The sequence below is a fragment of the Desarmillaria tabescens genome (assembly GCF_030435595.1).
Source record: "Desarmillaria tabescens strain CCBAS 213 chromosome Unknown EV420scaffold_2, whole genome shotgun sequence".
NCBI classification, from domain to species: Eukaryota; Fungi; Basidiomycota; class Agaricomycetes; order Agaricales; family Physalacriaceae; genus Desarmillaria; species Desarmillaria tabescens.
This window is the reverse complement of record NW_026848301.1, coordinates 348,105-371,827: the sequence shown is the minus strand read 5'-3', so window position 1 is coordinate 371,827 and position 23,723 is coordinate 348,105. Positions and strand designations below refer to the sequence as shown.

Genomic DNA, 23,723 nt, shown 5'->3' with positions numbered 1-23,723 from the left:
CTGCCTACGATCACATGACCGGCTATTACCCCGGATCATTGGGTGCGGAGTTGGTCCGTGATTTGTGTTTTCCGGACAGCCATTAGGTCTCCAAGGCTCATCTCAATTCCGTTCTTGACATTTGAGGCATTCCGTTTCTCTCCTTGTCCTTCAGCCACTATGTTCAGAACGTCCTTGAGAGCTTTATCACTCAAATCTGCTCGTTCCATTCGTGCTGCTAGGTCATTCTCCGAGCCGTCTTACTTGGAGTTAGCATTGCTGACAGCGAGCTCAACAGGTCATTCTCGTCGACATGGATCCGCAGAGAAAGTGAAGGAGCCCGAATAGCCTGTCTGGATACGTTCACAGAAGAGGAGCTGATGATCAGAGAGACTGGTGTGTTCTGACAGATAAGTTGCACTCCTCAGCTAATCAGCAGCTTAGTGCAACGATTTGCAAACGATGTCGTACGACCCAAAGTCAAAGAAATGGATGAGAATGAACAAATGGATCCTTCCATCATCAGTGGTTTGTTCGAACAAGGAGTATGTCCTACTCCAAATCCGATTCGATACCCTGCTCACTGTGTCTAGCTCATGGGTATCGAGACATCTGCCGAACACGGGGGCTCTGAATCTTCCTTCACGTCAGCCATCATCGCCATTGAGGAACTTGCCAAAGTTGACCCGTCGGTCTCTGTCTTGTGTGATGTTCACAACACTCTCGTTAACACCGTGTTGCGTAAATATGGTACAGAAGAACAAAAGGATAAGTGGCTACCCCAGCTGTCTGAGTCAAAGGTATGATCATTCTCACATGTTGAACCAAGTCATTTACATCCCCCAGCTTGGATCCTTCTGCTTGTCCGAATCGGCTTCCGGCTCAGACGCATTTGCACTTCAGACTCGAGCGAAAAAGGACGGAGATAATTATATTATCAACGGTACCAAAATGTGGATCACCAACTCGTACGAGGCCGAAATATTCCTTATATTCGCCAACGTACATATAATCAGTTATCTCTCTCAATATTCACTACTCTAACGTTTATTGTATTAGATTGACCCCACAAAAGGATACAAGGGAATAACCTGCTTCATTGCTACCAAGGACATGGGCATTGAAATCGCAAAGAAGGAGCAGAAATTAGGGATCAGGGCGTCCTCGACCTGTACTCTTAGCTTCGACGACGCAAAGGTAACCAATCTTTCAAGCTCATCTTTCATTTCCACCGTTAATAGAAGACATCAGATACCCGCTGAAAACATCATTGGTGGAGAAGGTAACGGGTACAAGGTAATTGGCGTCATACCGCATTTACTCTACCCATGTTTAACCATGCTCTTCTACAGATTGCTATTGAGATCCTCAACGAAGGCCGTATTGGTATCGCTGCCCAAATGCTTGGTCTTGCACAGGGGGCCTTTGCGTTGTCGGTTCCCTACACATACACACGCTCACAGTTTGGGCAACCCATTGGTACCTTCCAGGGTATGGGCTTCCAGTTTGCAGAAGCCGCCACACAGATCGAGACCGCCCGTCTTCTGACGTATAATGCAGCCCGGAGAAAGGAGATGGGCTTGGGTTTCGTCAAGGAGGCAGCGATGGCGAAGTGGTGGGCGAGTAAGGTCGCTGAGAGCGTTAGTGGCAAGGCGATAGAGTGGATGGGTGGTGTCGGGTTCACACGCGAGACTGGTGTGGAGAAGTACTGGCGAGATTCGAAAATCGTATGTTTACCGTTCATCTGTCTTTTCTGCGTACTGATCATTTGCTATAGGGCGCGATTTACGAAGGAACGTCGAACATTCAGCTGCAAACTATTGCCAAGTTCATTCAGAAGGAGTATGGGTCTTAAGCACTGGCGGTTTTGTCATTCAACTAGGTCTTGGACCGTATCACTGTATCACTAGCCTTGTGTTTTATCCAGAACATCATGGTACACTATTCGACAGCATCATATGACACAAATCGGCCACTTGGCAGCGCGCATCTCCGTAGTTCAACTGGTGAATGTTAAACATGCGAATACGGTACCATACATCGCTGCCAAAATTAGACAAATACGCATCAGTAGGTGCTTATGCGCTTTGGACCAACTGGCACAGCTAGAGGCTTACCTGGATGAGCCTGGATATCTCCTTCACACCACCGGAAGAAAATACCTTAAAAAAGTTTGATGCACCTCACGCCGCGGTCCTTGTAGTTGCGGGGGTATGTTCCTTTAGAATAATGGCTTGGTGATTGATAAATAAAACTTCTCTACCACTTGATATGACAGTAACACGGCAGTGCTATGGTGGTCTCGCCCGGAAAGGTGATCAATGGCGGTGGGAACAATCAACGCAGTGTTATTCCATTGGTTATGTTTACGTAAGTTATCATTATGATCTCAGAAAGGAAATCTGCCGTGAAACGATACCTTCATGTTGAACATCTAAATTCTATCTTCTTTCGAATCCGACCCATCGCTTACACCGATACCATGGCATCTACTCTCTCAGAACGACAGAGAGACGACTTGTAAGCATTCGGGATACCTGTCTTTCACCTTTTTGACTATTTCTAGACATAAATCAATCTTGGACTACCTCAACAGCGCCGGGTTTTCCAAGACTGTTGACCAGTTTAAGCAGGAGCTTCCCGTTTGTCGACCAGTTTTCTACAATTTCGCTCGTTAATCAAAGACTAGTAGTCCGACTTTCGATCTGATTTGAGTCAGAATAGCAGCGGTCTTCTCGTTAAGAAATGGACCAGTGTCATCCGGATGCAAAAGAAGGTGCGTCTGCCTTTTTTTGCACGAAACGTTGACTCTGGATACCTTTTAGATTATGGACCTTGAATCCCGTCTAGCGCAGGCACTAGAGGACAGCGCGCATATGGTGCACCTTCCCAACGGCTCAGCTCGACGTTACGACGCAGACTGGATACCAAGTTCTGGCTCTGCCAAACACACCCTTACAGGCCACCGCGACAGCGTCAATGCAGTGGCATTCCATCCTCTCTATTCCGTCATTGCTACCGCCAGCGATGACTGCTCCATCAAGATTTGGGACTGGGAGACGGGGGAGCTCGAACGAACACTGAAGGCTCATACGAAGCGAGTCTCGGACTGTCAGTTTAATTCGACAGGGACGATGCTCGGTGCGTGGCTTTGGAGTATATGTCGAACGTGACGCTGAAACTCGCTTTCCAGTGACGTGCTCGTATGACCTTTTCATTAAGCTATGGAATATCGACAATGATTATCAAAATTCCGCAACGTTGCGAGGACACGAACACTCCATATCCTCGGCGCGCTTTTTACCTGGAGACGATCGTGTCGTGAGCTCTAGTCGCGACCATACCCTCAGAATATGGGAGGTCTCTACTACGTGAGTTTTTCACTTATTAGATCCACTGCCGCCTAAAAGACTGGCTGCTAACTGGAGCCGTGATTTTGACGCTTTCTCAAATGGCATTATTTGGCCTCGTGGAAAGGTCGAGCCTCGTCATTTTTTCAAAAAGCTGACCCCTTTTCCAGGCATTGCATTAAAGTTATTTCACCCCATGACGACTGGATCAGATGTGCTGTTCCCAGCACCGACGGCCGATATATCATAACGTGCTCTGCTGACCATGTATGTGACATTTCCGAGGTTCGTAGTCCTAATTTGACTGTTTACAGACAGCGAAAATCGTAGATACAACCTCTGGTGACGTCAAGACAGAATTTCGGGGCCACGAAAACGTCGTCGAGGCTGCCCAGTTCTGTCCGCCTCATGCAGTCGCTGCCATTCGCGAACTAGTTGCCCTTAAGGTGAGTGTCGATTCTAACTTTCCATATAACAGCTTTTTCATCTTTCGAACTCACAGGCTCCGCAAGGCGCACAAGCAACGGCTCAAGCCTCCATCGTTTTTGCAGTCACAGCAGCGCGAGACAAGACCGTCAAGATATGGGATGCAATCCGGGGCCAATGCTTGCATACCTTAGTATGTGACGATCTTGTACCTATTCTGCCGTTCTTTGATCCGGTTTTCCTCTGTAGATCGGACACGATGACTGGGTTCGCTCTATAGTTTTCCATCCAAACGGGCAATATCTCCTCACGGCATCGGATGATCATTCATTCCGTATCTGGGACCTAAAAAACTGGACGTTGCACACGGAAAGTAGAAGCTCACGAGCGATTTGTGACCGCAATGTCCTGGGGACGTCAGGTTGTTTCTACGCAGACATCGGATCAAGCAGACCCGAATGCGCCACCTGCGTTGGTGAACGTTATTGCGACATGTAGCAGCGATCAGGTATGATTTTCTTTACATTACTAGCATCCTCTTCCACCTTACCGTGTAATTCAGACAGTGAAAATATGGGTTCCACAACGCTGATAGCTGTTGCGTGTTTTATTGCATATTGTGGTTGTTCCTATTGGTTGTTGACTTTTACATGATTTTGTATTCTTAGTACGGAGTTTTTACATCCTTGGTACAGCTACTCTCTCATATAATGTTTAGATTTTTATGCAAATGGATTTTCAACGCTTTTAAGTATTGAGATTCCGCTATCCACTGAGAAACAAGAAAACTGAGGTATACTGTCCGTGTCATATTATATTATGCAAGGTGCGCAAGAAGACACCAACTAAACACTCGACGTAACGTCGACACAGAACCCGACCCTACAAATCATACGGGACCCGCCAACGTGTTCTGCTGCTTGGCTATCTTTTGGCGGCGTATCCCAATGCAATTCACCTTATGCTCGAGCCATTCCTCTCTGGCGGAGCGGGAAGAAATGCTGTCGCTGAACTGAATGGTGTTGCGGCAGCCTACGCATAAGACCTGCCTGCTCTTAATGTTGGAAGCGTCGACCCAGGGATCAGTGGCAATCCATTTGTATTCTGCTATGAGAGGGGGTGCCTTGCGCCTGGAGGTGACCTTGGGATTGGACGGACCTCTCTTTGCCTTGTACAGCGATTTTTTAAGGGGGGTGTTTGGGGGGGTAGGAGCGGAGGACCCAATACCCATGTTACCCATCGCTGCAAGTAGCTGCCCAATGGTTGAGGCTCTGCGGACGATGGCTGGGTGGCTTGGTGGCGCAAGGGCTGGCGCTACTGGGCGGACGCTGCCTATACTCAACATGGCGTTCTGACGACGTAGTGGCATTATGTAGAGCCAAGAATCAAAGACGGGCTCAATGAGGTCGTTCAAGGCCGAACGTGAACTGGTGATACTGGGAGCGTGGAGTCCTGCTTATATACCCAGCCAGGGTTGGCTTTGTTTCAGGGCGCCATTGTTGGGCGGCCGTGGTTGTCTTAGTATCATTGATGCCGCCCTTGTTTGATTGCCCGACGTGATATGACTCCTTCTGATTCGGTGTTGTCTTTCTTCAATATTCATAAATGAAACGTGCTAAACAGGTATGAAGGTGCAGGATCATAAATCAAAATATTACCCTTCGCCTTGACCCCTCGCACATCAAAGACTAAGGGCAGCGGCTACTGTGTCATAATTCGTCCCCAGACTCGGACCATCTCTTTTTCAAGCTGCACTTGATGACATTACGCCACAGACGCAGAGCGATGGCTGAACTTCTTCACACATGCAAACACAGACTTGGCACGTAGGTGTTCGAGCCGTTCTTGCCACTCCTTTGTGAAGGGAATGAGGATAGGCACGACAATTTCCTCAATGGAGGTACTGTTAATGGTCGAGAGGACGCCAATGATAGTATCACATAATGGCGGTTGGATTGCACCCGCGAGCCTGAGGCTACGAAGCTCCCTGTTGTTGCTAAGGTCGAGATGCTGCTGAACGTCTTGTACGGGAGAAAACCAGTGTTCAGATATTTCTTTCGAGGTACCGGAAATGTAAATCTTACCTGGACTCCAGCCTGGAAAGAATGGACGAGATGTAGGACGAAGGATTAACTCGCAAAGATGGGGACCTGCTCCTTTGAGCAAGGTATGCACGTGGGAAGTAATTCGGAACCCAATCCCTCCCAACTCTAGGCGCTGCAGTGAGATGGGGGAAGGCGATGCGGCGATCCAAGCTATGATGCTATTGACGGGTTTGGGGCCGATGATGCAGAGTCGTCGAAGACCTCGCGGGACGCCTGTACCGTTAAGGTCGTCAGTGTCGTTCGGAGGTAAAACCGTGTAGACCGGCGTCAAATCCTGCAAATGAGGAAAGCACGACATGAAGTCTGCCAAGTGTTGCATGTCTGCAAACTTGTTGTTCTCCAACCAAAGCGACGTGACACCCCCAAAAGGTTTGAGCAAATCTCCCAAGCCCGTCTCCCTGGATGTTTCCCATAAAAGGTGCTCGAATCTGAGTAGCGTCAGCCTCTCCAGCTTCTCCAGCGCTGGAACTAGGCTTTCCAAAATACAGCTATCGATGTAGCGTGTATCACCCATCTTGTACCTGCATATCTTCAGCTCCTGGGTGAAATTAGGAATCGACACCAGTGGGGACTGAAAGAGCTCTAGAAAGCCTTGCATCGTTTCTGGGGTGACGACCAAACTTTTGAATAGCACACGACGGCTGGGGGGCAGCCATGTCTTGCATACGAGAGAAAGGGCAGCAAGCGCTTTGAAATCAGGGGTGATGAAGTCGGCAATGGCGCATAGTATTTCGGGGGGGAGCTCGAAGGCCATAGGTGATGCGAAGTAAGAGTGTGGGTCTCTTTTTCAAAGCACAGCGCCTGCCTCCCCGAGTCAGTAGGAACGCCGTCGCCTTCACGGCTCGCAGCAAGTTCGCCGTTTCGAATTGGTCGTGATGACTCGAACTGTGAAGTTCCCGTGGATAAGTATTTGTAATTGTAAGGCAGTACTTAGAGATGATATACATCTCAGATCTTAATTTATCCTAGGTCATCGGCCGGTCTTGTTGGTCTCTGAGATTCTCTAAGTCATTAGCAGTGTCCAACATTTCCGAACCATGTAACAAGTAGTGCTCCGACGAATATCCACTTACTAACGTATATCATGGGAAAATAGGTACGTGAAATCGTATACACATACTCCAGGTTTATAATCATATCGTACAGCTGAGGTAGCCAGCTAATTCAGTCAGGCAAGACTATAACCTCCATCCATTATCCACGCATGACCAGTCATATAACTAGACAACTGACTCGCCGAAAACAGCACATGGTCGGCAATCTCTTCCGGGTAAGCCAGTCGCTATGAACGACGTCTGGTCAGACGAATGGCACCATAGTAGCTATGGGCAAAGTCATACCTTCATCGGAATGGCCTCGCGAATACGATCACTATAGACCATATCCCCCACGTTCACCAGCATCTCAGTATCAACGAACCCAGGACAGACGACATTCACTCGAACAGCATCCGTAGCGTGGTTCAAAGCTGATTGATCAGCCGCACCTCGACTCTTGTCGCATAATAGATCACGTACCAGCAGCCTTCGTCATTCCGACAACAGCGTGCTTCGAAGCAATGTAGCTATTCATCCCCGGAACAGCCAGTTGTCCAGCGGCGCTCCCGAGGTTCGTGATCGCCCCTCGGATAGCGGGGCGTCCAGGAATGTGAACAACGGGTTCTTGCTTGATCATCGCCCGAAGCTCCTCCCTCATGCACATGAAAACGCCACGAGCGTTGACATTGTTAACACGATCATATTCCGCCATCGTCACATCGGTGGTCACAGATGAGATGTCCACTACCTGTGGATATTATTCAATAACAGGATCGTTCTTGAGCAGTCCATCCTACCCCAGCAATATTTGCAGCGTAATCCACCCTTCCGAAGGTCTTGATGGTGTCGTTGACCATCTGAACTACTTGGTCTTCTTTTGTGGTGTCTACCACGGAGGTGAAGACTCTGAAGTTCGGATTCGTGGCAACGCTGACAGTGTCCTTGGCTGTATCCTCGAGGAGCGTGCTACGCACGTCGGTGAGGTGTATGCCGGACACTCCAGCGCGCGCGAATGCAACAGCAGTCGCTCGACCGATACCTCGAGCTGTAGAAGAACCTCAATAAAGAGTCAAGGCAATGTACGAGCAAGCGCGACACGAACCAGCGCCTGTGACTAGAGCGATCCCTTGCAGACCAAGCATGGATATCTTGTTGGGTGGGTGAGATAAGTAGCCACACCTACTTATGGTTGTTAGTTTATCACGCGTTCTCGGGCACGACTCTGTACTTCATTTTCTGAGCCTATTTCTGGTGGATATCCGATGCTGAGGGAAGCAACGTCGTGAGAAGAACGAGGTAGTATTGGGTTTGACAGCGTTCACTTTCTCCGGAACATGCCTTGTGATCGCGAACTTGAAAGCCCCACTCAGTTCATCGTTTCACATATCACAATTGCTTGAATGAATGGAAGTCTCGAGTTTTTTTTTTCCAGAATCCTGGTTCTTTTCTTTTCATGTAACGGTTCACACACGGGGGCCACATCGCCTAAGATTAACCATTGTGCTTTGACAATATCAGTGCCAAGTAAACCAATCAGAGAGGGCCCACGTACCTAACTTACACATACCTCTTTGATGCTCCAAAATCATTTGCCCGGATACATAGCTCCAATCCCTCGGCCTGAAATTCCTTTAGCCGCCTAACATTCCGCTCTGATAACGGACATTTGTACGATCCTGCCTCTGGGACCCATACGTCGAATCTTACCGCACGCAATACCCTCTTCGCATGCCTCTCTGCAATCATCTCCACGAAAACCTCGTCCAAAAACACCATCGCTTCACTTGTGTCCCGATCATAGCGATTGATCGCTAGCGTTCCCAACCGACTCACCAGCGCACCCTGCAGACGGCTCATAAGGGACTTCAGATGGACGCTGGACGGATCCCGGCAACGAGGGATATTTAGGCTAAGAGACTCGAGCTCGGGCGATAATTCAAGGATATGCACCAGGTCCGAGTCTGGGGCTGCATCATACACAGACAGACGATGCAGGAAACACTTGGAGCGGGTGATCAGCCCAAGGAGGGCAGGGAGGATAGCATCCATGCGTGTCTCAACTACGATGTAGGGTCGCAGAGTGATCTCCCTTAGTGCGGGAAGCGTCAAGCTATCAAGGAAACTGCTATCGCGCACATTGAGACGCGTCAAACTGTCGTGGAATACAGGAACGGGTACGGAAAGGATTTGCTGTCGAACGTTACTTTCGAACGCCTCAAGACGGAGCGCTTTGTTGAGTATGTCTAGATCAAAGGCTCTACCTTCTGGAATGCGGTGATCGCAATAATGGACGAGGTTCCTCCACGGAAAGGCGAATCGTGTATATGGTCCCAAGCCGCGAATCTTCACGTTGGTTAAACGTGGAGCAATCTCGAATCCTTCTATGGTGTCCACGCTGGAAGAGTAGCATGAAAAATGAAGATCCGTCAAGGACGACAGACGTCCATGAAGTTGAGAGAGCATAGGTATAAGCTGGAATGGCAATTCCAGTTGGACAACTTTCCACGAATCGGAACAAGATATTAACACCTGGAATAACGCCTGGAGTAGATGCTCCCCGTCTGAACCGCCATCAATAGCCAAGTCTCTCCACGTAAAATTAAGGTTATGACGACAACGAGTGACGACGGCGGTGAGAAGCGAGAGGGGCTGGCGTTTCCAAATGAGACGGGATGGATTAAGGGTAAAGTTTGTCCAGATTTCGGGCAACGACATGGCTGTTGCTCGCCAAGAACTGCAGACTTGACTGAGTGTCCACGGTAGACTGTGGGTGTCAGCCAAGTCGAGCGAATCATATTGCGTTCTGGCCCATAGGAAGATTTCCATCAGCAGTTCAGGTGGGATTCGCTGTATGGGTGGTGATGTGTATCTCTGGTCCTTGCCACATTTCATGTCGATGTGCAAGCCCAGATCAAACTGCACAGTACCACCACCCGTGATGCATTGAACAGTCGAGATCTTTTGGTACAACGCTAATGGCTTGATGAAACTCAATGACGCAGGTACGAATATGTGCCTCAGCGGGTTCGTATCAACATCATCCAGGCGTGGGTTTGCTTCGTTCATCTGGGTAGCAAATGAATGCACAAATCAACGCAAAATACAATGGAACGTACCTTTTCTCGCCCGTTACCCATTGGAAAGTAGAATAGGCCGTACCTCGACGCGTATATAAGACATTTTCTAATGAGTCCTAGGGAGGCCGCCCGCTGTGTTTCCCCAGGGCCAAGCCTCCGACTCGCAAGAGGTATTCATAGATCAAACAAGCCCTTGAGAAACCGCTGATAGTAAGGCCGATATGGGACGCTAGTGCGACAGTAGTGGAGGTCCATGATCAAGATGTTTGTGCTGACACATCCTTGCGGCAAGTTCGACAAATACCACTACCATAACAAGCTAAAAACGATACACGTAGAGCTGCTGTTGTTTCGGAAAAACTCTACATCTACACAGAGTACATATCGACCCTATCGATCCTATCTCCGCCACGGACCGCCCTTCAAAAGACGTTTCAGATCTCGCTTCAAGACCGAAAGTAAAACTCAGGATTGAATGAGAACAGAAAAGAACATTGTAACCACGCGCATATAGTCACGTTCTAGATGCGATACACCGGATCCAGCTCTTCACTTCACCAGCGAGTTCTGCAGCGAGAATCTAACCAAAGTGTCCTTGCGTTTTGCCACGTCGAAAGACTCGTTCGATATTGTCCGATCGATATTCTGAGCCAGGCATCCAAGACAATTCGCAGGACATTGACAAGAGAGATCTTGGTTCGAGCTGTCACGACGCATCTGAGCTCTCGGCGGGCGCGTCGGCGTCTTGGAAACAATGGAGAAGCGAACGCGGCCACTTTTGAGTGAACCATAGAATGAATGTCGACGAGGTATCGCAAGGCGTGATGCAGGAAGAAGTTCTTGTGCCGAAAGGTTACGATTTGGCACAGGTCGAGCCTTGAGGAGATTCATTTTATGATTGACGGAAGTGAGTGCATGCATACCTGTACTACTAATCGAACCGTCTTGGTGGGAGCCTTCTTCCACTTTGCAATGATGACAGCCAGAACAACAGAAACTAGAAAATAGGCCGAAAGTGATGCCAGGACGTAGATGAGAGTTTGACGCTTCGCTTCAGGGATAGCCAGAGAGTAATTGTTGGTAGACATTGAGATCATCAACCGGGATGATATCGTGATGGCCATCAGTAAAATCGAAGAGGATGGTGACGGTACATACTATGTCCGATGTTTTGTTATTGCGAGCGCTAAGAGGAGAATTATGCCCTGCCCGGAGAATTGGCCGGATGTGACCTCACATCGGACCCGTCCGTTGCGGTGTGCCAAACAAGTACAAATGTTATGGCCCCGATAACTTTTGGCGTCGTTTCCGTCCTTTCGTGGCGTCGTATTTCTTTCATTTCTTATCGTGTTATTTCTTTCATTTCTGGGATGCGGTTTTACACGTAAAAATAATGACTGTGTCCAAATGTTGTCGTCTTTCAAGTTTCTATGAATACAGCTTTAGTATGACATGGGAGATGAGCAGCGAGATTTCAGGCTGCAGCGTCGGCAATGTGGAGGGCTGAGGGATTACCAGCAACAACGCCGCGGTACCAGCATCATCAGTATCCATGGAAATATGGCAGTGCAGACGGACGCTCCCTGAGACGACGAGGATTTCAATGGGGTGTTCAAGCAGATCCAGCTCAGGCTGTTCTCTTTGGCGTAATCACCCAAATTATAATAGCTGCACCTTTGACGACGCAGGATTCACTACATACCATCCCGAAACCATGGCTACCAAGTGACTCCTCAGATTTATGGTCTGGGACAGCAACATTTAGCAGTCTCCAGCGCCGAATCGGTTAAAGTACAGGAACAAGAAAATACAAAGGAACCCGTACGGACAGATTGATATCCTTGATTAGGAAATGTACAGATCCAAGCTATGTGATAAAATGACAACGAATCTGTACAGTCATTGGCGACTGCCCCACAGTGGAGATGTGGTTCCAGTACACGGGAGTACGGTTCTTAGGAGGCTTGACCTTCCCCCAAGACGTTCCAAGTTTAGACGACGCTTGAGGGTCAACTTCAAAGTAGTACTGCACAAGTGTTAGTACTGATGTAAACACAAAGACAGATGATACATTTACTTTGTCTAGAAAATTGGCATGGTAAGTTCTCAGAAGGACAAACCAAACATATTGCGACGAGTCTACTGTGGCTGTAACTGAAATGTAGCCAGATGGTCAGTCCATAAAGTTTGTATACATAACATGAACAATCGCTTCACCGAGTCCCAGGTGCGTTCGGATATAGGGATCGCGGTCTCCAAACACATCGATAATTGTCTGGCGGTGCTCGGATAGCCAATTCTCGAATTGATCTCCTACAAGTTCCCGGGAAATTGCATTCCCGAGCCCGAGAAAGAGCGTTTTGACGAAGTTATATGCCAGAGTGATACTATACACTCTGGTTCCGTTAGAAGCAGAGAAATATTGACCACAAAGAAACACGAACGATCTTCCCTTGGTCCAAGCTCCAAGCTTACGCAGAATATCAGACTTTTTATATTCATAATCCCATGCTCGGGAGACGGGATATTTTGGGTCAGTGATTAATTTCGTCCTGCCGTTCTTGAGGAGGCAAGGGATGTGACGGATCGCTGGTTCCATCGAAGAAGCCGGATCGATGGCATTGAACAGGATGACGAACTTCTTAGTGAATGGATGAATATATCCTACTGAGCCCAAAGGAATAGCTTGTTCAAACATGGGGATGTAGGTATGTGTGCTAACTGGATAATTTGAGCTAGAATGCCCAAAAAATATGTATGGTGACGTACGATGCTGCATGGGGACAAGAGTCGAACGGAATCCTCGTTCGCCAAACATAACCCGAGACAGGAATTCCGACCCTATATCTAGCGTTTCATAATTATACGTTTTCCGTGTGAAAGAGGGGATTGGGATATCAAGTTCAAGTACATCCGTAGCCAGCGAAACTAGACATTCCCATTCATTGATAGGGGTTATGAGTGACTTCACTATGAAGGTTGTAGTTCCTATGATGCAGAGATGGCTGACTCGTCGGGAAAGGATGGGTTGGATACATTGACAATAATAGGGATTTGGGAAAGCCACGTCTGCCCAGCATCGGTGGTGGTAGACAATTGTTAAGTGGGTGGTCTGTAGAGGAACCCAGAAGTGGGGGATGTGGACCTGGGGATCGTCAAGATAGTCTACGAAGATATGAATGCCATCTGGGGGTGAGATAGGACCACAGAATATCTTTCGAAGCACCGATTCTATCCCCCTGTTAGCTGTAATGGAGGGTTCACATCCTGAATTCTTGATAGACCATGGCATGATCAGGTTGTCCACCTTGAATGTTATTGTGCGGCAGAGTAGCGGTTTAGGTATTGTATGCATGGATCGTATAGTGTATAGATATCCTCCGCTATAGTCAAAGGGGATGACCGAGTGCGTGGAATTAACCTCCTTGATGATGGCAGACCATTGTTTGGACACAGTGGAGCAGATTGAGAATGCTTGGATGTAGTCCTCGGTGGAAGACTGGATGGCCCAGAGTTCGAAGAGAATGCAGTAGATGAGCTCAGATGGAAGCGCCATGCCAGTTGAAGACAAGACAGGACCGATCGCTCCGTCACCGGCTCGGTAATCCGAATTCAAACTCCGACGGCGCGCCCTCACTCGCTCATCGCGTGCGCGGTCACCAATCTCTCGAGCGGCTCGTCCCCCATGCCGTGCTCGCTCGTCACCGACGCCTGGGAAGGGGTAGGTCACAGATCTGGAGTGTGACTCACATGGTCGCAACACTTTCCACTTTCCTATCCCCCCGTCCTGTAACTTGCACCGTTGTCGTCATTTTACAGTTGACTCTAACTTGTCTACCTCGACTCCTAATCCAACGACCGCTGTCCATCTCAATAATGTACTACACCAGCTTTATGGGTCTCTTGGTCCATCCCAATGTTCGCTGCCGACACGTCCAAGAGGCTCGATCAAGCGATCAACATGTCTCAGTCAGACCGCTTTATATAGAGCTGACCTCATGAAGGGCCAGGTTACTTTCCTTTCCCTTCCACTATGTATTTCTTCCTACTGTATACCTCTCTATTTTCGCTGTTAGCGGCATCCGTGGCTTTCCCCGTATCTTTGATATCCAAACCATCTGTGTTTTCACGCCCACATCAAACGTCCTCTGTGTGCAATTTTCGGTGCGTAATCGCCCTTCACCTCGTTGTGCTTTTTTGATAACTCGCCTAACAGATATCGAATGCAGACTATGATCTGTGGTGGTCCCGCCACAGAACAAGAACCTGGTCAGTGCTAAGGCGACATCAGCTCTTTTCTCCCGACAAATCATGTTCTTTCCTACTGCAGGCAACCTTTCCGTTTTTACACCTGTATACCATCCCCTCCCCATGATAGGCATCCACGGCGTGCATCGCGATATCACCTACCAATTCAGCCTCCAACTACCCACACTAGAATCTCCTACTTCATCAGACACATCACCTCCAGGTGTGAATAGTATGCCTTCAAAAAAACGGCTGGTAATCATTGTTGCTACCATTGGACTGGCGGTCTTTGCTACGGGAATGATTCTCCTTTGGCACTACCGGGGTCAATTGATTGCGCTCAGAATCTTCACGGGCTGTCGGGACTTCCTCCGGCGGGTTTGGAGCTCCATCAAGACTACGTGTGGACGTTGTTGGACTCGGGGCTGTGATAAATGCTCATCTGTATGGAAAACATCCACGAAGTGCTGGATAAGTTTCTGGGCAATCGTCTTGCCCTATCCGGCGATCTTCAAATTTTTTGAAGGATTAGAGGGTCAGGTAAGTCGCACAGTCGTGCCTGCAACATAATACTCATGATCTCTAGTTCACACCATGTCAGTTAGCTATCTACAGAATCGGCCCGGTTGTAAACCTGGGTATCTTGATTCTCTCGCCTTGCGCTATTGCTTTGGATCACGGGTGGCAAACCATCGTGGTGGCAATCGTGAGCTCAACGTACTATGCATTGCGTATGGTCAGGGATGATGTTGTTCGTGAGCCCTATAAATGTCGATGGTCTTGCATTAATGGATATCACAGAAATCAAGGGATTCTGTGAGCGCAGCTGCTGCAGACGGCGCAACGCAAGTACATTTCATATACCATGAAGTTCAGACTTCTAACGGTGAAGGGCAGTGCCATTATGCAAGCACATTTCAACAAGCGGTCATTACTACTGTCGTCTCATAGAAGCGCGATTTGTTCTGGCATATTCAATGTGCTTCAAAGGAATCCGAACCACCACATCACCCAACCCAACACCTCTCAGTGCAAAACCAGATTACCCACGGGAGTTGGTTAGTACCAATTATCCGTTGATACTATCGTAGCCTGACAAATTGGACAAGTTCACGAGTAAGAAAGATCTTCTTGCCATCCTTTTGACATGCGTCGTTGCTGTAACATTCATTGCGGGATATGTGATGGGATCAATCCACTACCCCCGAGAGTGCCTCTTGTTGTCAGCAAGTGTCGCTAATTCCGTCCTCAACGTTTTCACGGATATCATGGTGAATACTGCGTCGTAGAACAAAAGCGCTTCATCTAACTATTTTCAAAAGGTGCCGCAATTCATAGCGGAGTGTATCATCTGGGAGGTACAGCACCATCAATTTAACTACAGTCCTCAGCCTAGCCAGTCTCAGTCGCAGTTACGAATGAAAGACCAAGCACCTGAGTGGTAGGTGCTTATGTTGTATAAAATGATCCCTGACTTAGATCGGTCGCAGGTTCTTGGAGACCGCCAAAGGTTACAGATCGAACGGCTGGCAGTGGCGGATTCCGGAGTCCTGGAAAGACACAGCGGTGTTGACGCAGATGCTAGAATGCATACGCAGCTTGAGGAAGCCGGCGTCCGAATCTCAAACGCCTGGACCTCAGCAGCCTCAGCAGGGCCAAGCAGGGCGCACTACTCTCTTTTTTGTTCTTACACTGTCGTTCCTTTTTTAAAAAACTGTTATCTTTTAATTGTGTCGACAGAGAAAATGAAGTCTTGCAAATAATGGAGAAGCGAACGCTATTACTTTTGAGTGAGCCATAGAACGAGTGTCGATAAAGTGTCGCAGGGCGTTGATGCAGGAGGGGGTTACTGTTCTGAAGCTTACGATTTAGGACGTGTCGATCCTTCAGGACATTTATTTCATGTTTGATAAAAGCGAGAGCACGCGCGCTTCTGCTAATTGAACAGGCTTGGTGGGATTCTATCTCCACTTTGAAATCAAGAACGCGAGAACAGCAGAACTAGAAAATAAGCTAAAAGTGATGCCAGAACGTAGATGGGAGAGCTTGATGTTTCGCTTCAGGGAACGCGCCAGAAGGAGGTTGATTGTAGACATTGAACGATCGGGGACGGATATACAGTCAATCGGAACGTCGAGCTCGACGACGGCCGCAATGATGACAAGAGGTAGCGGCTATTTGGGAATTTTTGTACCTGTTCACCGATTCCGTTCAGCCTGGTATGACCATATTCAGCCATCGGCATCAGACATTTGCTACTTGGATGTCGGTTTGTCGAACTCGATACATTGAGGCCATTCGTCTTACAGGGGGTTTCTCCTTGCGCATTTCTGTCGGACATGCTTCTGGTAAAAAATGGTCTAGAAAGAACGCTTTCGTGTCTGCCAATATGACGCAAATGTATAGTGAAGGAAGAGCAAAGAAATACGTGTATCGATAGGATGAAATTTAAAGAATACGCCAATAAGGCAGCACAAGGAAGTGAAAGATCGAAGAAACTTAATCATCGTTGCTCGCATTGCCGTCTGCAGCCTTCAACGACTGAAGGACATGCTCCCTACGAAGCCACTTGTCTTCCGGAGTGAAGTACCAGCTAAGAACACCAAAGATCGTAACCGAACCAAAGATCACGCATGCCTTTACATCACATCAGAACGAACGACAGCTTCACATAGGCTTTCACTCACGAAATTGAAAGTCTCGGCGGTAGTCGGGAAGTAGAAAGGTGAGATCATGACCTATTCGACCGTCAGCAAAGCGTTCATTCCATAGAATACCGAAAGTCCAGTACCGCAAAAATCAACCCATTGAACAACGCCGCTGCTGCATAAAAGGGCATCGCGAACTTTCCCAAGAGGAAGTGCGACGTTCGGAAATGATTCGGAGTCAAAGTGAACCGCAAAGAGCGCGATCAGCCCGTATGCAGCGATGGTGGGCACACCACCAGCAGACACCAACGACGTGAATGCGACCTGACTAGGAAGAATCGTGCACAAAATAGCAGCCCCGAAAACGAACATAACAGTAACCGCGTTCTTGGGCTGTCCTTGAGAATCCACCTTTCCGATCCATCCTGACATCGGAAGAACACCATCTCGGGCGACCGCGAATACGAGCCTCGATGCCGCTACAATGGCTATGCTAGTGTTCTGGGAAGCAAATGAGACGGAGCCACTACTGTCTGTTATCGAGCATAAACACGAACCAGGAATCAAACCGAGCACCTGCGATTATGGTCATAAAAATGCTGGGGCCTCTACCAAGCGCCAAAGCGTATATCTGGACGAAAGGCTGCGGTGCATCCAGGGCGAACAACTGTGTCCAAGTCTGGCGTGCAGAATAAGAACAAGATGGTAGTCGCGAAACCCAAAGATACTGGTAGCCGCGGCGCTCGTCAAGATGCCTTTGGCTGCTACGACACTTGCGTTCTTCGTTTCTTCCGCAATGTGTCCAGAGGCGTCAAATCCCGTCAATGTTCCGGCAGTGAAAAAGGCTGCAACATACTAAGTGAGCAATCATCTCATGCCCGAGAAGAACACTCTTACAAGGACAAAATCCAAGTTCCATCCAGCAGGGTGCTCCAGTCCCATTATCTGTATTGTCGCGTTCAGTAAAGAGGATTCGTCTATTCCATACAGGAGCTTACAGGTCATGGTAAACACCTCCTTCGCATCCCTGAAGCCATACGTTTTGGAGACACCGATGGGAAGCCAGATGAACACAGAGCAAGAAATCTACCATCATCAATGCCGTGGAGAATCGAAACACCGCCGAATAGAGCTTCGGCGGAAGGTAGTTGATAGCTATAGCTAAAAGTAGCATAGCCTCAGATAACGCCCATATGAACGCGCGCCATTTGACATTATCATTGGAAGAACCACCCGGAAAATCGACTTCCCAGACTTGTAGTTGGGATACTATGTAGTTCGCCGTGGTCTACCAATATTATAAATATACAAACAAAATAGGAGACATGTACCTCAACTTACCTGGCAATTCCCGGCAGCAAAGGTCATCCACGCCTGTGCATGCCCACCAGGCGACGATGAATCCGAAAAACCTAGCATACTTCGGCCCAGCGCTTTCCGCAGCCCAGATGTAGATAGAACCGCTGAGAGGCAACGCAGAGCAGATCTCAGCCAAGACCGCCGCCGTGATAAGCATGAACACGATCGTAATAATATACGAAGACCTGCAAACGGTCTTGGACGACGGAATACGCGGATGAAGATATGCCTACCATACTGCAGCAGGACCGCCGGCGAGAAGCCCCAAGAAGAGACCCGACCTTTCGGCGGCAGGTTTAAGCTATGTACCCACGCGAACGACGAGATAAGAACTAACCTGACACCTCCGATAAAGTTCAAGGCACAAAAACTCGCCGCGAAGCTTTCGATGAGATTCCAGCTTCGATGAAGTTGCTAAGAAAAGAAAATGATGACAGGTCAGTCAGGCCATGGCTCAAAATAACATATGACTATCTACCTGTTTATATCCCAGTTTTTGCTGCAAAAAAATAGGTCAGTACGCCTGCACAGAGCTCCTCGACGGAGCGAAAAAAAATGGGTTAAAACACTGGAGGCTTCCCTACGCAGGTCTGAGCGCTGATCAGGTTCAAGCGGTATTATCTCAACCCTCAAAGGAGTTGCGGTCCTTCCTCCGCAGTGAAAACCGTCATCTGCCCGAGACAGCTACCAAAGCGGACGAGAACCCACAAGTCCAATGAGGATACCCGCAGCCATTCCAGTATACCCACTAGAAATTGAACGTTACCAAGATAGCGACCCATCAACTGCAAGGCTCCCTCCGGAGTTCTAGCATCTTCACCAATTGCAACTGGTCTTGGTCGGCCGGCACCTCAGCCGGAGGCACATCTTCAAGGGATGCCTTGGAATGCGTGGACATACTCAGTATCTCTCGTCGGTGGAGATGGGAGGTGTAGGAGATGTGACCGGATCAAAGATGAAAATTGTATATATTTACAACTGCTTGGTCAATTGATGATAATTCCAGATCAGGTAGCCTGCGCCCTTGTGCCGCATGGTCTGTGCCCCTTGTACCTTTCTACTGAATGTTGAAGCGCTACATGCAAGACTTAGCTTGAAAGCTAGTGAGAAGAAGGAAACAAACATACAGGTTTCAGTGCCTTGATGAGTAGCCATTCCTCGTTCGAAACATCCGCCTTGAAAGAAGACTGGCACGGAACATTAGTCGAGAGTACCCTAGTATTAACTGGAATCCCATACCTTGAGTACGTCAATACTCTGCCGGGAAATATGGCTAAGCAGTTCATCCTTCTCATCGAAATGTCGGCCAAACATCTTTGCCGACTGGTATACCGCGTGCTCAATCTTCACTGCGACCCCTCCACCTGCTTGGGATTTCTTGACAATCTGCTTGACAGATCAGAAACCGAGGTCCTCAACTACTGAAACAACACGCACCTCTTGTGACTTGTGATTTATTTCCAGCGACGTTCTGCGCCGACGAGTTAACACATCAACGGTTCCGACAGATACGCAACAAGGATAACGCACATTTTGCCTAAATCAATTATCTCCTTCTTACCCGTCGCGGCATCGATTTTAACCACAGCGAGCGGCGTTCCTACCCGCAGGGTACCATCTAGAATGTCAACTCCCAAAATAATGGGGTCTCGTTTACAAAATGCGGCAATAATCTTGAGTCTGCAGGGCCATACAGCTTGAGGCGCAGCATCTCGTCGTTTGGCCTCCATAATTTCAGCATTATACGCCGTGAATTTGTCGAACAGGTGGTATATGATATCGGCTACAGTGCGCGATGAGTTTCACAGAAGTCAGGGAGGGGAACGGGAAATTAGTCACCTTTGAAAAGGCGAATACCCATCTCCTCCGCCATTCGCTCAGCGTCTTTATCAACCGGGACATCAAAACAGAGTATACATGCGAGCTCCCGCGCTCTTTCCAACATCGTGGCAGCTCGCATGACGTCTTTCTTGTGGACAGGTCCGATGTTGATTCCAGACACCGGGATCTTGCTGACCTTGAGGAAGTCCAAAAGGGCTTCCAATGAACCAAGCGTCGAAGATTGTACGCAAACGCCGCGACCAGACTTGTCAATGTTGTTCAACAACGATGTCAAATCGGACATGACTTCGTCTCGAAGGTCATCTTCGTCGTCATCGGGCCCACACACAAGCAGCCGAGAACCAGCGATCGCCTTCTCCAGATCTGGCGCCGTGATCTTTACTCCCAAGGCCGCCTTGACTTCCTTGTGATGTACATAGGCAGACTGTAATCGATGTAACTCAGTTGGCCAAATCATGAGCAGATGAAAACTAACCTTGATCCGAAGCTCTCTCAAGGGTTGAGGAGTCAGCAGGGCACGCACTTGAGTGACTATTGGCCCGTTCAAACCACAAACCACAATCTTATCCCCTTCTCTTAGGATACCATTCGACAACACCACATCAATCGTCGTACCCAAACCTTCGATAACTTTCACTTCCAATACCGTGCACTCCAGCTCGCTTAGATACATCAACCGATCGCTCATCCTCTGTTGGGTCAGGTTCACCAGAAGCATGATCATATCCGGTACACCTTCCCCAGTTATTGCAGACGTCGGAACGAGGGAGACGTTCCGAGCAAAGTTCTTGTTATCGTAATAAAGCACTGCATTCAGGCCCTCCTCAGCAAACGCCACGATAGTCTTGGCCACCCTGTCCTCGAACTCTCGCTGGACAGCACGGGTTTGCTTTGCTAATGACTCGCGGAAAGCGCCATCGGGGGTGGCGTCCCAGCCGTACATACGGTCAATCTTCACTGGATATTACCACCAGTCCTTGAAACACGGACATGTGACTTACCTTGTTCAGCGCCACAATGAAAGGCGTTTTACGGTCCCTTAGTAGACGTAACGATTCGAGGGTTTGAGCCTCGAGGCCGTGCTAAGGGAAACAGTTTAGACACCTAAAAGCCCGAGGAAGAGAACAAGGCCATACCATTATATCTACGACTAATATAGCGATATTGCACAGGGAACTTCCACGAGACCGCAAATTGGTAAAAGATTCGTGTCCTGGTGTGTCTATAATCAGAAGACCCGGAATCTTGTACTCTTGTGCACCGTCCTAGAAGCAAGATCATAAGATAAGGCATTGGAACATGAGCCTATCCTTACTTTGTTCATGACAGCGGTCTTGGTCTTGATGGCCTCAACGGGGAAATACGTTGCACCGATTTGCTGCGTAATTCCTCCGGCTTCGCCCTCTTGAACGTTAGTCTGTCGAATCTTGTCAAGTAGCTTGGTCTTCCCAGTATCGACATGTCCCAGAATACAGCAAATTGGACTTCGTAGGTTATCTTTACTACGGGCGGCCAACGCGGCTTCGTGGGCTTTCGCTCGTCGTTCAGCTGCTTCTGCTTTCCTCTGAGCAGCCATCTTCTGAACATTGGTTAGTTCATCGTCAGAAGACGACTCTTCTTCAGAATCAGAGTCGTCAGAATTAGAATCAGAGTCAGAGTCAGAACCGTCTCCGGAGTCGCTTTCTTCTTCTGACTCTCCAGATTCTTCGACAGGTGCGGCTTTTGATTTTGCGACCGGTGGAGGGGCAGCTTTCGATGTCGATGGTGCTGGTTCTGCAGCTTTTGGTGTTGTCGGAGCCGGGACAGGTGCTGAGAACACCATTAGCTGAGACGAAGGATTAATACATGACTAGTCACCTTTCTGTGTCGAAGATTTCTTTTGCTCGATCGGTGCAGCTAAAGGTTTTTCTGGCTCTTCATCACTCGATGCGTCCCAGTCATCCTTGACACCCTCGAGTTTCTTGGCATCCTCATTCTCCTCTTCACTGCTCTCATCCCAGTCCTCCTTTGCAGCGCTCTTCCCGTTAACATCTTCCTTCTCCTTCACCTGTTCCTTGGGCGGTTCAGGCTCAGGTTCAGGTGTCCGAGGCCTCGACTCCGTTACCTCTTTCTTGATGTTCTTCTTCCTATTCCCATAGACGACCTTCTTTGGAGGACCACCAGTCAGCTGTTGCTGCAAGCCCTCAATCTGAGCACCGGAGGCAATCAATGCCTTTTTCCGTATTTCAGCCATCGCCCGCTCTTCCTTTTGTTTCTTCGTGAGCAGTCTACCCTCCTTCTTCGCTAACTCCCTCTTTGCCTGTAAAAAAAATCAGGATCTAGTTCATCATACGAGATGATTGAAACCTACCTTCTCCTTCTCCTTCCGTCTCTGTTTTTCCTCTTCCCTCCGTTTCTCTTCTTCTGCCGCTTTGCGTTCCTCCTCCTCAATCCTCAGTCTTTCAGCTTCCTCGGCCTTCCTTGCTTCTTCCTCTAACCTCTTCTTCTCCTCCATCATGGCCTTCAGGGCACTGATGCCGCCAGCTTTTTTCTTGGTAGGAACTGGAGCCGGGGCGGGCTCATCGTCCTTTTTGGCGGGCTTCTTCTTCTTTTTCTTCTTCGATGCAGCACCTGTAGCAGCACCTTCATCACCATCGCCCTCATCGTCACCTACAGGAGTTTGGGGTGCGGGTTCGGCGGAGGACGTTGGTGCGGGTGCGCTAGGCGCTGCAGCTTCCTTCTTGGCTACTGCTTGAGCCTTCTTTTTGGCCTACAAGTATTCGTTTAGTCTCGTCAGTTATTGAGCGAATGAAAGAACCACGCCTTTTCCCGCTCCTTCTTCAGCTTTTCTTTTTCTTTTTTCGAAAGAATTTTGACGCCGCCACCCTCTGCATCGTCTTCATCGGCATCAGCAGCAGGTGTGGATATTACTGGTGATGATTCAATGGTCGTCAACTGAGCTTCCTCTGATAAGGAATAGATTAAGAATGAGAATCTTCTCTCAAAGATATAGGGAACTTACCTTTTGTCTGGACTTCCAATTCCTCATCCTCAGTCGGCTTCCCTTTAGCAGCCTTGCCCTTCTTTCCCTTCTTGCCCTTCCCTTTGTCCTTGACGGGACCCCACTCTTCATCGGCCAATTCCTCCGCCGTCATTTCAACCGGCTGTTTCTTCGCCTCTGCCTCTTCATTCTCCTCCGCATCGTCGAGATCTACAGGCTGTTGCTTAGCCTTTTTTTTGTCCTTCTTATTCTTTCCACTGCTAGCTTTAATGGCGCTCTGTGGAATGCATGTCAGCGGCAATACGGTGAAGATATTACGCGCAGCAAACGGACCATCAGCCCACCGAAATCTTCTTCCTCTTCTACACCATTATCGACTGCAAGCGCGGCAAATCCACCCCCGCCGCCCTTGACTTCGTCATCGTCATCCTTCAGAGTGAGGTTGACGATGTTATTAGTTGGGACAGATTCACCGGCCTTGTCCCTAAGATACATTAGTATCCGCACGCTGGATGAACGTTATAATAATATATGCACCAGAAATCATCGTCATTGTGCTTCTTGCCCTTCTTGCCCTTTGCGTTTTTTGGTGCCATGGTTTGTCGACGTAGGCCTTTCTGAACGAGTATCGGTGCCGAGTGCGTCAGACTTCGTGAAATCGGATCAAGGCAG

At 48.7% G+C, this 23,723-nt stretch overlaps 10 protein-coding genes across 10 annotated transcripts; 3 read left to right on the top strand and 7 right to left on the bottom strand.

Moving 5' to 3' along the window:
• Nucleotides 1–61: 61 nt before the first annotated feature.
• On the top strand, nt 62–2,311 carry EV420DRAFT_1501285 (acyl-CoA dehydrogenase/oxidase). Its single transcript, XM_060471052.1, has 9 exons — nt 62–221; nt 278–375; nt 424–524; nt 573–779; nt 826–981; nt 1,039–1,176; nt 1,231–1,275; nt 1,332–1,706; nt 1,757–2,311. The coding sequence occupies exons 1-9, from the start codon at nt 160–162 to the stop codon at nt 1,832–1,834; spliced, it is 1,260 nt and encodes a 419-aa protein (XP_060338063.1). The 5' UTR covers nt 62–159; the 3' UTR covers nt 1,835–2,311.
• A 79-nt stretch (nt 2,312–2,390) lies between these two features.
• Nucleotides 2,391–4,502, top strand: EV420DRAFT_1501276 (dynein regulator). Its single transcript, XM_060471051.1, has 12 exons — nt 2,391–2,499; nt 2,546–2,621; nt 2,672–2,755; nt 2,805–3,120; nt 3,173–3,350; nt 3,500–3,596; nt 3,644–3,775; nt 3,832–3,948; nt 4,005–4,089; nt 4,130–4,263; nt 4,318–4,422; nt 4,474–4,502. Exons 1-11 carry the CDS (start codon nt 2,462–2,464, stop codon nt 4,345–4,347), a joined length of 1,287 nt encoding a protein of 428 aa, XP_060338062.1. The 5' UTR covers nt 2,391–2,461; the 3' UTR covers nt 4,348–4,422; nt 4,474–4,502.
• Nucleotides 4,311–5,437, bottom strand: EV420DRAFT_427916 (uncharacterized protein). Its single transcript, XM_060482067.1, has one exon. It carries the CDS (start codon nt 5,122–5,124, stop codon nt 4,645–4,647), a length of 480 nt encoding a protein of 159 aa, XP_060338061.1. The 5' UTR covers nt 5,125–5,437; the 3' UTR covers nt 4,311–4,644.
• On the bottom strand, nt 5,322–6,840 carry EV420DRAFT_427795 (uncharacterized protein). Its single transcript, XM_060482065.1, has 2 exons — nt 5,840–6,840; nt 5,322–5,776 (listed from the first exon to the last, which is right to left on the bottom strand). The coding sequence occupies exons 1-2, from the start codon at nt 6,612–6,614 to the stop codon at nt 5,520–5,522; spliced, it is 1,032 nt and encodes a 343-aa protein (XP_060338060.1). The 5' UTR covers nt 6,615–6,840; the 3' UTR covers nt 5,322–5,519.
• A 188-nt stretch (nt 6,841–7,028) lies between these two features.
• EV420DRAFT_1260125 (short-chain dehydrogenase/reductase SDR) lies at nt 7,029–8,039 on the bottom strand (the record flags this gene model as incomplete). Its single annotated transcript, XM_060466990.1, has 5 exons — nt 7,029–7,142; nt 7,201–7,328; nt 7,378–7,645; nt 7,695–7,942; nt 8,000–8,039. 5 exons carry the CDS (start codon nt 8,037–8,039, stop codon nt 7,029–7,031), a joined length of 798 nt encoding a protein of 265 aa, XP_060338059.1.
• On the bottom strand, nt 8,014–10,130 carry EV420DRAFT_427813 (uncharacterized protein). Its single transcript, XM_060482066.1, has 3 exons — nt 10,014–10,130; nt 8,459–9,963; nt 8,014–8,400 (listed from the first exon to the last, which is right to left on the bottom strand). The coding sequence occupies exons 1-3, from the start codon at nt 10,032–10,034 to the stop codon at nt 8,361–8,363; spliced, it is 1,566 nt and encodes a 521-aa protein (XP_060338058.1). The 5' UTR covers nt 10,035–10,130; the 3' UTR covers nt 8,014–8,360.
• Nucleotides 10,131–10,307: 177 nt separating this feature from the next.
• EV420DRAFT_1501269 (uncharacterized protein) lies at nt 10,308–11,153 on the bottom strand. Its single transcript, XM_060471050.1, has 2 exons — nt 10,898–11,153; nt 10,308–10,850 (listed from the first exon to the last, which is right to left on the bottom strand). The coding sequence occupies exons 1-2, from the start codon at nt 11,096–11,098 to the stop codon at nt 10,524–10,526; spliced, it is 528 nt and encodes a 175-aa protein (XP_060338057.1). The 5' UTR covers nt 11,099–11,153; the 3' UTR covers nt 10,308–10,523.
• A 753-nt stretch (nt 11,154–11,906) lies between these two features.
• Nucleotides 11,907–13,535, bottom strand: EV420DRAFT_1501263 (uncharacterized protein). Its single transcript, XM_060471049.1, has 3 exons — nt 12,744–13,535; nt 12,052–12,695; nt 11,907–12,000 (listed from the first exon to the last, which is right to left on the bottom strand). Exons 1-2 carry the CDS (start codon nt 13,528–13,530, stop codon nt 12,148–12,150), a joined length of 1,335 nt encoding a protein of 444 aa, XP_060338056.1. The 5' UTR covers nt 13,531–13,535; the 3' UTR covers nt 11,907–12,000; nt 12,052–12,147.
• Nucleotides 13,536–13,602: 67 nt separating this feature from the next.
• EV420DRAFT_1501262 (uncharacterized protein) lies at nt 13,603–15,996 on the top strand. The gene is made up of 9 exons (XM_060471048.1): nt 13,603–14,138; nt 14,191–14,243; nt 14,305–14,762; nt 14,809–14,973; nt 15,024–15,067; nt 15,148–15,280; nt 15,332–15,493; nt 15,545–15,663; nt 15,713–15,996. The coding sequence occupies exons 1-9, from the start codon at nt 14,008–14,010 to the stop codon at nt 15,930–15,932; spliced, it is 1,485 nt and encodes a 494-aa protein (XP_060338055.1). The 5' UTR covers nt 13,603–14,007; the 3' UTR covers nt 15,933–15,996.
• A 725-nt stretch (nt 15,997–16,721) lies between these two features.
• EV420DRAFT_1616612 (uncharacterized protein) lies at nt 16,722–23,647 on the bottom strand (the record flags this gene model as incomplete). Its single annotated transcript, XM_060475138.1, has 27 exons — nt 16,722–16,859; nt 16,910–16,960; nt 17,000–17,363; nt 17,440–17,537; nt 17,570–17,715; nt 17,945–18,158; nt 18,212–18,244; nt 18,267–18,414; nt 18,463–18,510; nt 18,567–18,643; nt 19,050–19,079; nt 19,206–19,286; nt 19,357–19,416; nt 19,469–19,615; nt 19,747–20,012; nt 20,069–20,495; nt 20,547–21,023; nt 21,073–21,153; nt 21,208–21,336; nt 21,387–21,880; nt 21,929–22,370; nt 22,422–22,820; nt 22,869–22,894; nt 22,936–23,016; nt 23,073–23,328; nt 23,385–23,535; nt 23,589–23,647. 27 exons carry the CDS (start codon nt 23,645–23,647, stop codon nt 16,722–16,724), a joined length of 4,923 nt encoding a protein of 1,640 aa, XP_060338054.1.
• Nucleotides 23,648–23,723: the final 76 nt, after the last annotated feature.